Raw genomic sequence first — 16,426 nt, forward strand, 5'->3', positions numbered from 1 at the left:
GTTATAATTAAAGTTATTATTAGTTAAAGATTTTATGTTGACAATTGTGCAAATGTAAAATGTTAGATATATTTCGAAAAGTAGGTAACATATTCTTTAACTCGTATACTAATATGAATCATTATAAGCCATGATGATAGGCCTAAGGGCCTGTTCTCATACGTTGAAATTCAGTTCAGTTTAGTTCAGTTCAGTTCAACTCCTAATTTCCTTCTCTTATAAAATATTCAGTTCAGGCCCTAAGTCATGATGCTTCTAGGTCGTGTTGGGTCATGTCTTGCGTCACGACCTCATTTTTTAGCCTAAATCCATAGATGAACCCACTCGCTACATGTAGTGGAGTGACAAGTTTTCAAAATAGTAGATTGTGCACTACCCAAACCCACGTGCTATTGTACCATGTCGTTCTTGCCGAACTTTACCTCATTGGCTATTGCAATTCTCCTAAAAATATGACTTAGGCTCAATCATAACGCACCATGGTATTTCTACTTTGCGCCTACAACCTATGTAGAGCTGTCAGTTTCTGACCCGAACCGTTAAACCCGACTGTTTCGAACCGATCCGAAAAGGAACTGAACTGTTTAAAACCCGTTTTTTGGAAACCGAAAACTGACCCGACCCAATTTTCTCCAAACCGAAACTGAACTAAACCGAATTTGTGCAAACCGTTACTAACCCGACTCGTTATCAAGCCAAACCGTTACAACCCGAAACTGAAAGCAACCCAAACCGATTATGTTTAAACCCGATAGTAACCCGACCCGTTTTAAACCGAAAACCATTAAAACCCGATAAAAATCCGATAAACCTAAATCGTTCCAACCCGTAACCCGTTGTGACCGAACCGGTTATAATCCGTAACCCGTTGTGACCGAACCGTTTACGACCCGTAGCCCGTTATGACCAAACCGTTTAAAACCCATAACCCGTTATGACTGAGTCATTTACAACCTGTTACCCAATATGTTTATGATCTAATCTGCTTCAACCCACTACTCGATAAACCCAACTTATTTATGACTTGACTTGATTATAACATGACTCGTTCCTACCCATTATCTGACTAATTCGACTCGATAATCATCCGACTCAATTTTAACCCGATATGATTTTGATTAGAAACCCGTTTCAAATTAGGTAAACTCGTTTTCAAACCAACCAAGTTCAATCTAAACCGATTATAACCGAAACAATAATGGTTGGACCCGATTTCACCCGATCTATTTTGAACCGAAACCCATTTTCGAACCGACCCAGTTAAACCCAAACTGATTATGACCTGAACCAATTACAACCCGTCCTGATTAAGACCCGAACTGTTTTTAACCGAAACCCACATTAAATGGGCTAAACCCGTTTTCAAACCGACCCAGTTCAACCCAAATTGATTATGACCCGAACCGACTAGAACCCGATCCGATAAGAACCCGATCCGAATAGAAACTGCAATTAAAAAAACCAAACCGAACTGACCCGATAGTTTTCAAAACCGACCCAAACCGACCCGCTTATTATTTCAATCCGTTATAAACCGACCCGTTATAACCCGAAACTGATAAATCCAACCCAAACCCGAACTGTTTAACCGAATTGACACCCCTAAACCTATGTCGTTCTTATTTCATGACGGGTTGTGTCGTGCCATAGGCCGCCCCGACGGGTGCTATCTGAAAGACAAGATTAGGGCACTTCATTCATTAACATTCCCCCTTCTTTCCTCACTCCAACAAAACAATCCGATCAAAAACTTCATTCGGATTCTGTAAAATGGATCTTCTCTGCAAAACCTACTCAAACAGTTCCGATGATGAAGATGAACAACAAATCAAACCTACCAGAATCGTTCCTCCTCCATCGAAGCGGCCCAAACCCTATAATCAACCAATTCACAAACCCGTTTTTCAGGCTCCGAATCCCCAAATCGGAGCTCCGATTTCCGGTACTGGTAGGTACATCTCGAAGAGAGAGAAAGCTCTAATGGCGTCAGCTTCAACCACTCATGCTGAGCCATCTCCTACCTTGCCTCCTTCACCTGGTATGATTTTTCTCATTTTCTGTAATTTTTTTTTGGTTATATTCAATTGATTGTTGTGGAAAACCTAGAATTGAAAAAATAGTTAGATTTGGGGAAATAATTACATTTATTGAGTTGCTGTCGATTGATTTGTGTATATTTATGGTTGTGCATTGAAAGAGAATTAATTGTTTTATGGAGTGTGATTTTGAGTGTCGAAGTTTTGTGTGTTTATGACCAATTGTGAGATGACGAGGAAGGTGAATAACCCGAACGATGCCGATACTTGAGAAATGATTGCCTAGTGATTAAGGATGGATTGAATGGATTTTAGGTGCATTTTTGGAAGAATTGGTGGTAGAGAAGATATTATGGACCGAGAAATACTTGTATAAGATTAGTACAAAAAGTTGAAGAAGGCTCGAAGTGATCGAGTGATATATTTGGTTTCTAATTGGCGTTGCAAATGGAATTAAAAACGAAGTAGATAACAATTTCAAGTTAAGACAATGAGAAAAATTGAAGGTGATTCTCGAGGTTCTTATTTATCTAAATTTGCCTCCTTAGTGTCCTACTTTCCAATAGCAAACTTTATTTGGAAGGGAGAAGATTCTCTTAAGATGTGAGCTTTTGTGTGAACAATGAGCTTGGGAAGTATTAGTGCGTATGATTTGATCCAAAATTAGGGAAAGCAAATTGGCTATTTCATATGGCAGTTGTGTGATGTGCTGAGTTAATGCCGAGCCATGCTCTCATGTTTTTTTCAATTGTCAATTGGCTTGTTACCTTTGGAGAGGCTTTTTTTGATGTGTCTAATGAGACTTGGATAAGTCCTTCAAATATTTGGGTTGGTCTAGAGCGGAACCTGCAAATCTTTAATGGCATTGCTGCTATCTGTGAGTGTGTCGTCGTGGGATGAAGTCAACCTTTTAGCTTCTTTATGGGATTAGGTGGCTGGTTCTTTACCAAATTATTTTACAGTGGAGATACAATTCATACAAATTACAAAGGAATTGGACTTCTTGTATTTGTGTTAACCTGTTACTTATTGAGGACATCTTGCCCTCTTGATGTACTTACTGCTTCAGTAACATTTTTGTTTTCTATAAAAAATAATCTTATATTGTTGTTCATCATATGATTTTATTTAAAAGTTTATCTTTGAAACTTCTCTCCTTTTATCCCTTAATTCTCCCTCGTGTTACTTCCTCTTATGCCTCAATTGATATTTTCAAAATTCAAGTCATACTATCTCTCATGATAATTCTCTCCTTGACTTAAGAACCTAGTGCATTGAATAGAAATACAAAATATGGGGCTTTTTGGCTCACTAAAGACAAAATGAAAGAAATTGAGTTAATTAATTGATAGGAAATGATTCGAGAAAAGGGAATAAAAATAAAAGTTTGGTTTGTACAAGGGAAATATGAGTCTAGACAAGGAATGAAGTTGAGAAAGGGAGTTGCTAGGAAGCAAATCAAATGAGTTCATTTTTACTTGACCATTCTTGGTTCACATGTTATCATCTCACACCTCTGTCTAGCCGACTTCTTTACCAAATTCATTGATGTCCACGATATGATGTCCTCACCGCTATTTTCATGTCTCTTTATTACTTTCCATAACCAGCCTCTTCTTACTATCCTTTTTGTGCTCTTGGAATGAAATATGTGCTCCTGCAGCTATGATCTTGTTATTATCTAGATTACTCATTATTAAGAACTGAAGTAACATCCTGGACTCAAATACTGGGATGAAAGCTGCATTATCTAACTTAATGCAATGACAATGACTGGACATTTTGATCTCTAGACTAGTGTTACCTGTTACCTGTGTTGTGGTATGCTTAGGTATGTGGAACGGGTATGGGTCTATGGGAACACAATTCGTTTCCTAGTTTTTTTTTTTTTTTTAAAAAAAAAATTAGTATAAAAGTATACTGCTACACCATGTACCACCAGGTAGCATGGAACAATTTATGGTCTCAGAAACAGGGAAGGGGTAATTCTTGAAACAAGAAAATGACTGGGAAATGTTTAATGAAAATTATGTAATAAAAAATTCAATCATATACCTTGTATACATCAACTCTATTGTGTGTATCTAAAGTTATTCAAAACACTTTTTTTTTTTTTCTTTATAAGTATACTACCTCCGTACACCATTTGACTTTTACACTATTCGCAAACTACACTTTGATTATCTTTTGTGATTTATAGCTACTATAAAATATAGTTAAGTGAGATCTTGTTTGAATCATCTCAATGTATTTTATTAATATCCACTTTTATAATTTTCTACTGTCGAGAATTTGAGATATTAATCATTAAAATAGTGCGTTGGCAAGGGTAATAAAAGAAAGATGTCAACTAAATAAAAACGGATGTAGTTTTTTTTTTTTTTTTTTATTTTATTTTTATTTTATTATTATTATTTTTTTAACATGGTTTCCTGGGTGGAGGGTAAAAGCTCATTAATAGACGACAGAAACAATTCTACCTAGTCTCATACTTATGGACTTCATGTATGTAAGTAAAAAGATATTCGAGTAAAATCTGCTGCTTTCCCGTCCTCTTCCAGATCTTTTTCCTCAAGAATAAACTCTATTTCTCTGCCACTTGTCTTCTTCTCTACAAAGAAATTGATCTGAAGATTTGTCCCATACACCACACCATCATTTCGGCCAAGGTCCCTATTATATGTTTTCTTATAAGAAATTTTGTCAAAAAAGTTTCCATTTCAGTAATGTGTACAAGTAATTTTTTTCTCTCTATTTTGAAGTGAGAGTGCCACAATAGTAATCCTTTGCTTCCCCCTTCTTATAGTTATTGTATCTAACCTGTTCCACCCCCTTCTCCTCTCAAATACTTATTGCACAAATGAAAAATGAAAACAAATGCACTTTCTTCCTATCCACACTTGAATCACTGAAACCTCAGTTACAGTCTCACACTCACTGCTCTATTTTTGGCAGAAATAGGGAGTATTTCTTCAGCATATGTGCGGCCAGACATTTTGTTGTCTTTGAAGAAGCGAACAAATACATGTGCAGAGAACAACAAATTACCTTTCAGGCTGTCTATTGGTTTAAATGGACATGTGAAAGCAGTCAATGCTGTGCAGTGGTCAACAAGTCATGGTTAGTTATTGTTTCCTCTACTGGATTGGATTAAGTTAACCTTTCTTCATTTGATGCGCTTTAATTGTATCAACTCGTTAAGAACTCCAATAGAATTTATTTTTGTACAGTAACGTAGGTAAGTTGGGCTTAATTTACATTTAGCGTCATGATATTGTCATATTTGGCCAAGCGTCTACTGTGTGCTTCTCTATGTGTGGTGTCGTTATGATATCTCAAAAAAAAAAAAATGTAAAAGCATTAGTTATTCAGTGATATCAAATGCCAAATTTTCTTATCTCAGGAACTCACCTACGAAGCACTATACCGCCCCACCATGTATTTCTATTTCTTTGAATTATAAAACCCAACAGAACACATTTGAAACAAAGCGTTTCTTAACTACACGTGTTTCCACTTTCCATACCTGCAAACTGTAATGTCTGTAAAAAGATGAAAAAGAAAATACTTGAGCTCAAATTTAATGAGAAATACCCCTACTTTACATGAAGAAAATACTCTCTCTCTCTCTCTCTCTCTACACATTCTCACTCTCATTTTCGAATAGCTATGGTTTGTGGCTACTTGATTGGAGCTTCAGTGAATCTATTCTTAAGGACAGGCCATTAGCAGCTGCTTATATGAATACATGTTGAGAAGTGAGAGTTAGAGTATAGGTTAAATCTGAATATGGAATTTTTTTTGAATTTTGCTAGTTGAACCTCTTTATTGTCCTACTTTCCCAATATCATAAAAAGTTCATTATTTATCATTAATGTTAGACACCCTTGAAGATATTAATGAAATAAGGATTTAGGGTGTAGGATCGGAGGGGAGGCTACTTTGGCATCAACTGTGATTTCATGGGTTTTATATTGACCTCGTAACTTGTAGAGGCTTGACGCATTAAAGGAAATTTATTAGTTGCAAGGCTTTGTGACATTTGAGTAGGAAGTTTGGACTCTTGGGCAATTGAAGAAACAATGCTTGGAAATAGGCGGTTCCTGAACCAAGAGTGTACTAGACTGGTTTACTTGACAGGGCCAGATATGGTTGTTATGCCATAGTTTACTTTGACAAATGGAATTACGTGACAAAAAAAAAAAAAAGGGTGCGACTTTTGTTGCTAAAGATATGTTATGTTGTGTATTACTTTGGCAAATGGATTTTGTGACAAAAAAGCTGACAAGTAGTGGGAATCTAAGTTTGTGCAGGTAGCCTGGTAGGGTAAACATGTATAAATGTATTGCCCCTTGCAATGTTGCTTAAAGAGCTTAGTAATAAATTTTTCTTTTCATTTGGCTTAGCCTTTGGCAAGTATGGCCTAGATACTTGTGGAATATGCTAGGGGGCTTAGGTTTTAACTTTTAATTAGAGGCAAAAGAAGAAGGCTTGTGATGTTGATATTCAAGTGGTCTTAATTACTGATGATCACTTGTATAAATGCATTCTGATCTGTTTTATGACTTTGATTTTGGTGTAGCAAACTAAGATTTTTAAGATAAAGTGTTAGGCAAAGATTTGTTAAGATTTTTTTAGTGGTCTCTTGCGTTTTCATATAGGGAAGACACTAGGCTATTTGAAAATAAATAAATAAATAAAAAGTATACGCTTATGAAATTACTTGAATCATGAAAATGATGTGGAGTTGGCGTACTTTTTTAAGAACGCAAACACAATATCTTGACAAACCTTAAAATTATTGTTGCCATATATCTAGTCTTTATTCTATTCCCAAGGTTTGAGCCTTGGTAGTTTTGCCTCCAATTGAAAATAATCTTACACATATTTCCTCATTCCGAGCTTTCAAAATTGTCTGATAGCTTCCCATAGTGTAATTCATCTAGAAGTTATTCCCCAGTGTTAGTTCTAAGGTGGATGTTTGGTATATGCCTCGCGTCCTTAAAGAAGAGGTGGAATTCAAGTTTCCTTTAAGAACAAAATACTCACCATGAATTATCGAGGTGCCACTATATCTAATCCAATGGAGACTACATGATTTGTACTACAAAACACTTCAGGTTAACATGACACGACCAGATATGTGTATGAAATTTGTATTGAGGATTTGAGGGTTCTGGAAATTTGATAGGGTAAGTATAAAGGAAGATTGATTGTAAGGAGGAAGCAATTCAAAAAACGTGTCGTTCTAGTAATTTTAATTTTGGTTGGGGGGGGGGGGGGGTGGGGGGGGGGTTGTTAATATTTACCAATTTTTTGCTTAAACAATGGAATGTGTATCCTATCATGCTAAAGTGACTTGTTTTTACAACTATCTTTCCTATGGTCTTCTCCAACAATGGTGAGTGGTGACGAATTGAGTAACTCACATTCTTGTTGTTTTTATAATTTTATCATCCATGGATAGGTAGGGGATAGAATAGAATAATTCGTAGTATAAGAGAGAAAATTCAACCTGGTACTTTAACTTTATGGCTAGTCTTTCCTGTTCTTACCTCTCTTCGCTTTCATTTCTCGTTTGATTGTCTTCAACACTTTAATAACTCAAAACTTTTAACTAACATGGAATTTGATACTTTTGATTTTCTTTGGCCTTTCAAATTTATTGTAATTACTCTTGAATTAGGAAATTAATTTTCTTTAATATATTTTGTTGTGTCCCCATATCCTTGCCTTGAATTCCAGCTTTGCCAATTGTAAAAGTAGGATACCATACGATATATGATTTTGAGCAACATAGACCGAAGTTTAACTATTAGCTTGATTGGTGGTGGTGAACTGTTGATTATGTACTTGTTGCAAAGTGCTTACTCGGTTACTCCTTACAATTGAGTCTAAGTAACTAGTGAGGCCTTGTCTTATTTACATATTATTTATTGAATTTAAATTATTTTTGTTGAACTTAAAATAATTTTTTTTTTGAACTTAAATTTTTTTCTTTGAAGTTAAATATATATGTTGAACTTAAATTGTTTTTGTAAAACTTATATATATATATATATATATATATATAGTCCTATGGCACGCAATTCAAGGAGTTAATTAAAGAAGACAAACGATATTTTTAATACAAAAAAATAAAACCACCAATAAAAGGGATGAATTGGGGTTTCATGCTATTAATTTTTTTTATTTATCTTATGTTAATCTTCTTTAATTTCTTCCTTAAATTGCGTGCCAAAGGGCTATAGGTCAAGTAAATAACAACGGAGGAAGTATATATTTACTGATTTTCTATTGTATTTATTTTGTAAAGTTATTGATTTTTAGTATTTAAAATTATTTTTACTGATCGTAAATTATTTGTACTGCTGAAGTGAAATATTATTTCTATTGAACTTGAAATATTTTTTTTATTGAATATTATAAGTTTAAGGTGAAAAGAAAAGAGTCTAAATTGGTGAGGACATTCTATCATTAACCACAAATGATCACATATATTTCTTTTTTATTTGCTATTAGATCAGTTTGTATCTCTTGCAAAATGCTTTGAGCCTTTGATCATGTTTTATTGGATTTTCACATGTCAATTCTCAAAAGAATACATTTCCTAGTAAATTGATTTAGTAGGCTCATTTTGTATTTTTGAAAATTGAAGAAAGGCATTATTATAATGGCGTGTAGTTGCAAACTTAGATAATTTTCTTGTGCTTTTTTTATTTTCCAATCACGGAGCGTTTGGTATGAGGGATAGGATAAAGAGGGATAAAAAGGGAGGATAAAGGTGGGACTAAATAAGTGGGATTAAATTTATTTTATCTCTATCCTTTGTTTGGTTGATAGGATATAGAAAGAGGATAAAGGTAGGGAATTGATATAGAAGAACAACATATTTACTATATTACCCTTTTATAATCATCAACCAACCAACTCACACCATCCCTCCAAACCTCCATTTTTAGCACAGTTTCCTTCCATCTTCCCCTTAACTCTTTCATTTTCTCATTTTAATTTCATAAATTGCTAACAAATTAATACTCCATCATCAAATTATCATTGATTGTAGCCTTGTAGGTTTTTTTTTTGTTGCCTTCGTGAGTTGTGGGGGTCGTCAGTTGCTGCCTCTGTTAACCACTGTTGTGGTGGTTGTTGCCCAGCGTGGTGGCAATGCTTGATAGAGTTGTCTAAGGTTGAAGATGATGGGTAGAATGGTAATTAGATACGAGAAGGATTAATCCCCATTCTTTATACCTGCTCCTCTCAGTTAAAAGATTCAAGGGATAAGGAGCAATTTAATCCCTATCCCATCCCAGTGAAAAATTCAATTCCTTGTAAACAAACATGGGAAAAAAGTGAGGAAAGATAAGAAATCCTTATCCCTACCTTATATCCCTTTTACCAAACAACCGGTCATGGTATAAACTAGAAAGTCAATAATGTAGGGTTTTAGTTAGCTTGTTCGGCTATGGGTTGGAGTTTCTTCAATCACCCAATGTGGGTCTTCTTTTTATGCTCTTTTGAGAGATTTCATGAAAGAGTTTATGATATTCTTTTTCCCTATGGTACTACTCTCTCTGTTTTTAAATATTTGCTCCACTTTTCTTTTGCGGCCGTTTTTAAATAATTGTTCTATTTCCTTATTTGGGAAGCTTTTATAATGTTTATTTCATTTCTCTCAACTGGCGAGACCCAATTTTATTACTTTTAGATTCTCTTTTCTCCAATTTACATTCCACTAACCCCACTATCTCTATATATTATTACTTTATCCTAATTTCTCCTAAAACACTGTGCATAGAAATGGAGCAACTATTTTAAAACAGAGGGAGTATATATCCAATTTTTGTGAAGAAAAAAAAAAACCTTAAGGAGGTCTTTAGGTTTTTCATATTTTTGACATCAATTTTCTGGTGTTATACTTTTTCTTATTAGGTTAATATACTTATGCTTATTATAAAGCTATAAATATTCAATAGGACTTCTTTGTAAAAAGAAAAAATTATTCAACAAGACTTCCTAAGGTTTAACAATAATATTGATAAGAGTTTTTCTTTGTTTATGGAAAAGAATGTGTGTTTTGTGCTATAAGTTGGGGTTGACATTGAAGCTCTTAAAACAAGGTAGCATTTGAGTTTTTTGAATGGTGAATGAAATTTGGCATTGTAAAAGAAATTAAGGTGATGGTGAAGCCTTTTCTTTGCAAAGGAGTAGGGAATGGTATTTTTGGACTGTTGGCCAATTTCAAAGTAAAGTGTAATTTAAGGTTATCAAATTTCAAGGCTTTTAATATGTGTATGTTGAGGAGGTCGATTTTGATTAATATGACCAGATAAGTTGAGATTGTTTAGTGAAGTGGCTCCTTTAGTGTTAAAAAGAGTTTTTATAAAAGTCTAAAGAAGATAATTCTATTTTAGATCTCTCTCAAAAAGAATACCCTACATACCTACATTTAACAGGAAACATTCTTAGAGAATGTTTTTTCCCCAGTGGCTGTAGTTTTTGTCATAAGGAAAAGTGTTGATTATCATTTGCTCTTATATCCTGTTGGCACGTATCATTAGATTTATGTGGGATGAACTTGCTCCTGTAACTTTAAAAACTAGGATCAAAAGAAAATGACGTTGAAATGTGGAAGATGATTTGTATAAATTTGGAGGCGCACTAAGGTATAGCTGAAGGAGGCACACAACAATTTTTCAAGAATTGTTATATTGTTTAATATATGCACCTTACTTCAACAAACCTTGAAGTGCACCGAGGCCTGCTCATTGTGATATTGAGCCTTACTATATGTGCCTTGCGCCTTTTTATACGCTGAGCCTTTTTGTGCATTGAGATCAACAAGATATTGAAGGTATAGCTTCCCCACGTCAGGATTTTAAGTTCCCTTTTTTATATTTTGACTTTAGTACTAGGTTGTAGAAAAATTGCTTCATTATAAATGGCTTGCTTTTTCCTTTGGACTAATTTTAGTATATGGATAACACATCGACCTTCTTAATACTTCCTCTGTTCATTAATGATTGCACCATTTCTATATGACATACTTTTTAAGGTTTTGGGTGAGGATGTGAAAAGGACTAACATTACTCTTGCTATCTAACATGACAACACCAAGCACCAAAGAACATTATCAACCACCACTAGTCCACCAGTGTCACATTACTCTACCATTACCATCCAACACCAAGCACCAAGACACATCATCAACACTATTGTCACAATGTCACATAATTTTAACACCCACCACTTTGATGCTCATCAAAGAAGACTAAAAGCGTTGACAGAATGAAATTACTGGAAAGCACTATGGAAGTGGGCCTAAAAATTCAATCCACCCACAATAATAACCTTATAATACAAACCAGTAACCACACAAAGCAAGAAAAGGAATGAGAAGAAACAATTGTATACCTATATAAAGCCTTAATCATGGCTTTTAAAAATTGAATTTGATCATTAATCAAATTCAATCACAATATATGACGGTGACTGTGGTTCTCTGAATATGGTGTTGATGGTTGTGGCCCGTCTGAGAAGATGGTGAGTGTAGTTAATAGTGGTGGTCTATTAGAGAAGATGATGAGGTTAGATGGAAGTGTTGATGTTGGTGCCGATGGAAAAGAGATTGGTTGCTGCGTTGCCGTGGGTAGTGAGAATGGAGAGCAACAGTGGGGGTAAGGGGTGTGGAGAAGTGTAGAGAGATGTGGTAGAGTAAAGATGTAGTGGACTAGTAATTGAACAAGGAGGGGTGTGTTTGGAATATTTGTCATAGTAAATTACCAAGTAGAAAAATGGTGTTACTATTTTTATGTTTCCATTATAGGAATATGGTGCAATGGTTGATGAATATTTCTTAACTAATGAAAAAGTGAGGTTTTGTAAATGAAGAACTATAATGAATGTTGCATGCTTTCTCTTATAGTCTTCAATATCAACATATCTTGTTTAAGTCATCCAAATCACCTATCCCTTGTAGATTTTATTGGTATTTGTCTATATTTGTGGTAGAAAAGAAAGATGAAGACTGTAAATCTCTGCTTTGGAACTGGAACATACTGCTTGGCATTTGTTGTTTTATTTATATAGCATCTAGAATGAAGATGGTAGTATATTTGTTTAATGTGAAGATAGGAATCTTCTTGCAAAGACTCAGATAAGAGCTTTATAAACCATAATGCAATGTAAATATGAAACTTTGCGCATTGTCAAATAATGATTGTATATTATGATTTGGAGGATCTTAGTCAAGCCAGTTGAATATAATTGCAGAGTCCAACGCAAACAATGGTTAGGCAATTTCTCTTAGGCCGAGCCTGTACAATTTTTTAAAAAAGATTACACTTTTGAAGATGGTGAAACAAATGAATCTTATGTAGGTCAACGGGTGAATGTTAGGTAATGAACTCTAATTCATTATCGAAGTCATATACATTGTGAACATAATCTTCATTTTCATTAATGCCTACTTCCATCTTATCCACAACATGAAAATTTTGTTTCAATCGCAAGTGGCCACCCTCTTATTTTTTGTATATAAGAAGGAAAAAGCCAACCGATCTCTTGTCTCTCTCGTTTCTCGTATGGTTTTTGAATTTATGAAGTTGTAATTGAGCTTCTTCACTTCTTTCAACCCTTACATTCTGTTAAAAAAAAAAAAAAAACAAAAAACAAAAAAAAACAAAAACAAAAAAATGAAGTCATATACTACCTCCGGTCCAAATTACTCGCAACTTTGGGGTATTATTTGTGAGATATAAAATATTCCAAAGTTGCAAGTAATTTAGACTGGAGGTAGTATTATAAGGTTAATACCATATATTGCTAGCAAATTGGGTTTAAACAAATGTTTCTCTTTTTTAAAAACGCCATTACAAAATAGTAAAATACGCCATCATAAAAATAGTAAAATTCTTTTCGGTAGATTAAACTATGATAAGGGAGTATTCATGAACTACCTTTTGTTTGGAATTTTATCCCAAAGCCGTGGAACTAACGACTATCATAAAGTAGGCCTTGCTTCTAGGGATGGCAGTGGGTCTTGGACTCGACCCATACCCGGTTGGATCCAATCCATATTTTAGGGTCTGGGTCCAAAAAATGTAGACCCAAACTCGACCCTGATCCGACCCGTGGACCCGTTTTAAAATTTTTTTAACAAATAATAATATATATCAGGTATAATATTATTAAAAAAAACCACTTAATCAGATATACTTTAATTATATACTACGTAATTAGAGGATGAGATGATAGACTTTAGAGAAAGTTGGTACAACCAAGAAATTTAGTTTTTAAGATTTTTTTTTTTTTTTTTTTTTCATGCATTGTCTTTACTTTTTAATGAACAAATTATTGTGTGTCAAAATTAAGAACAAGTTTTTTTAATGCATCTTTAATTATTTTTAAGTATTAGTATAGTTATAAATTTATAATATATATATAAAAGATTATAAAAAATAAATAAAAATTATAGTTAGACCTATTTTGGACCCGAGACCCGCTAGACCCGATGGATCTTGGTCAGGGTCTGATTTTTTAGGACCCAGTGCGTTTGGGTCGGATCTGGGTCTGCCTCTTAAATTTCGGGTCTAGGTGGGTGGACCCATTGCCATCCCTACTTGCTTCTTGTCTTAATCATTTTTTTTCTTTTTCTGAAAAACTATCAATACATGATCGGGGAAGTTCATAGTCATCCACCATTCCTTGTGGGATGCTATGAATCGGGTCAGACTACTCCAGCAGCCACAAGAAAGAAGCCAAGAGACAAGATCAGCAGCAGTAACAACTTGTAGCAGGAAGAAGAAAAAAAAAAATTAATGTTCCACTTAGGAGTGTGGCATTCAAATTGCTGTGGTGAAAGCCACCTTAGCAATACATGACAGTTTTAATTACTAGGGTACTTTTGTATGAGGGAAGACTTGGTATATAAGTAGAAAAGCAATGCAACAGTAGTAGATATGTAATTGGAGAAATTAGTAGTAGAGTAGTAGTAGCTGTAGTCTTCTTCAAGGAGCAAGCTTTAAGCTTAGCCCGTAGTTCTTGTAGCTGTTATTTACAAACATCAAGCAAAATACCCTAAGCTTTCCTCTTATTAATCGAATGACACAACTTATCACACACCAAAGGGTTATATTACGATCTACATAAGCAATACACAACTTATCACACAACAAAGGGTTATATTATGATCTACATAGGCTTACCTCACCTAGCATCAAGGCAAGCTGTCAGTGTACCTTCCACCCACGCTTCTTAGAATCTTAAGGGTCTCATTGCAAGCCACTAAGGTCAATCATTTAAGTTAGCAAGATTTGGCTGGTATCTTTACACCCCTTTGAGGCTAAAGAGTGTGAGTTTGTTTCTCTACAGTCCAGATAAACAACAGATATATTAGTGATCTAGCACTTTAGTGTAAAGGTGTTTTTTTTTTTTTTTTTTTTTTTTTTTTTTTTTTTTTTTTTTTTTTTTTTTTTTTTTTTTTTGGGGGGGGGGGGGGGGGGGGGGGGCGTAAGAGGGCAATTGGAACTCAATAGAAAACACATGATATTCTCGTGGATGTCCTCAATTATAATTTTCTCAAGTGTTGTTTTTTCATAAGCTCTTAGGCGGTAATGAATTGTAAGGATAATCAATGAAAAAAAACACATGGTAGGTAGATGAGGTGCATTACCGTTATAATCTAAATGGCCAAATGGGATGTCTTAAAAGTCTCAGAAATCAATTCGAAACTCATTTTCCTTAATCTATGATCTGTATGCCAATCGGACAGTAAATCTGAATGTGATCAATTCTTTACTAGATGAACGTGTTTTAAATGTTGTTATCTATATACTATACTTGAGCTTTTATGCTTCAAAATTTTGCCTCATGAGGTTTTTTTTATTTGTTCATCAAATCTAGCGTGCAGCCCACCTTTTAGCCTCTGCTGGAATGGATAATTTTGTCTACATATGGAATGTATGGAGTGAGCAACATAAAAAAGCACGTGTATTTCGTTTTCATAGTGCGGCTGTGAAAGATGTGAGATGGTCACCTCAGGGACAGTTCATTCTTTCTTGTGGCTATGATTGCTCATCAAGGTTGGTCGACGTCGAGAAGGGTATGGAAACTCAGAATTTTACAGAAGACCAGACTGTTACGGCTATTAAGTTTCATCCACACAACTCCAATCTGTTCCTCTCGGGTGGATCAAAGGGGCTTCTGAAATTGTGGGATATTCGAGCAGGAAAGGTGGTTCATGAGTATGTTCGACGCCTTGGACCAATACTTGATGTTGAATTCATGAATGATGGCAAGCAATTTATCTCTTCAAGCGATGTATCCCAAACCAATCTTAGTGAGAACTCTCTCATTGTCTGGGATGTTTCTCGGGAGGTGCCTCTGTCCAATCAGGTTGCTCTTTAGCTTCTTGTTTGTTCCTTTCTTTTGTAACCGGACAGTGTTTGAAAGTTTTTGAAATATTATGCTCACAAAGTGCATGTCTAGGGGGCTTCGCTCTCTTTGTTTTCAGCTGAGAAATTCCAGTGTGTAACTTGTTTCTGTCCACCTCTTTGTTCACAGGTTTATGTGGAAGCTTATACATGCCCTTGTGTTAGATGTCATCCTTTCAAACCTTCATTTGTGGCTCAGTCAAATGGAAACTATATTGCTATATTCTCCACTAAACATCCATTCAGACTAGACAAGTACAAGAGGTATGAATCACATGGCGTTTTTGGTTTTCCTGTCAAGTGTTGTTTCAACTTGGATGGTGAAATTCTTGCCTCTGGTTCCTCGGATGGTGAAATATATTTTTACAGTGTCAGATCATCCAATCTCGTAAAGAAAGTAAAAGCTTATAATCAGCCATGCATAGATGTTGCTTTCCATCCTGTAATTCCAAATGTTATCGCGTGCTGTAGTTGGGGTGGAGAAGTTTCAGTGATAGAATGAAGCTATCGAATTTTTCCCTGTGGAGAAGTTAATAGGGAGGAGTTTTGTAGTTCAGCCTGATTATCTAAATTCAAAGAAAACGACATATCCAATGCTTGTTTGATGTTGTCCACATGAGCCTGGTTATGAGGTTGTCTGTCTTCCTTTTTTTTTTTATCTCTTTTATACTTCGTATTTCTTAATCAATCAAAGCCTTAAATCTGCATGAACCAAAAGTGATTATTATATATAGTCATCTATTTTTATATTTCTTACTATCTAAAAGAAAAAAGAAACCGAGCAACATTCTGTGTTCAGGAGAATTGTAGATGAGGATGGACTTCTGCCTGTGTCGAAATGGAATTCTCACAGAATGAACACAGCATCATATCCTTTTGCCTGTACTGAAATGGAATTCTCGCACCATGAACACATCATAAATAAGATTGAATATATCAAGAGTTTGATTCGTTTTC

The 16,426-nt window shown here is 34.9% G+C and overlaps 1 protein-coding gene across 2 annotated transcripts; it reads left to right on the forward strand.

Moving 5' to 3' along the window:
* Positions 1–1,669: 1,669 nt before the first annotated feature.
* Positions 1,670–16,218, forward strand: LOC145627274 (uncharacterized). Of its 2 annotated transcripts, none has more exons than XM_081679674.1 (4): positions 1,670–2,038; positions 4,992–5,156; positions 14,947–15,431; positions 15,600–16,218. In XM_081679674.1, the coding sequence occupies exons 1-4, from the start codon at positions 1,771–1,773 to the stop codon at positions 15,969–15,971; spliced, it is 1,290 nt and encodes a 429-aa protein (XP_081535800.1). In that variant the 5' UTR covers positions 1,670–1,770; the 3' UTR covers positions 15,972–16,218. The 2 variants fall into 2 exon arrangements, with proteins under 2 accessions (XP_081535800.1, XP_081535801.1); XM_081679675.1 differs by having other exon boundaries at positions 4,998–5,156.
* The last annotated feature ends 208 nt before the right edge of the window (positions 16,219–16,426 follow it).

The sequence above is a fragment of the Chenopodium album genome, chromosome 4 (genome assembly GCF_948465745.1).
Source record: "Chenopodium album chromosome 4, dcCheAlbu1.1, whole genome shotgun sequence".
NCBI classification, from domain to species: Eukaryota; Viridiplantae; Streptophyta; class Magnoliopsida; order Caryophyllales; family Amaranthaceae; genus Chenopodium; species Chenopodium album.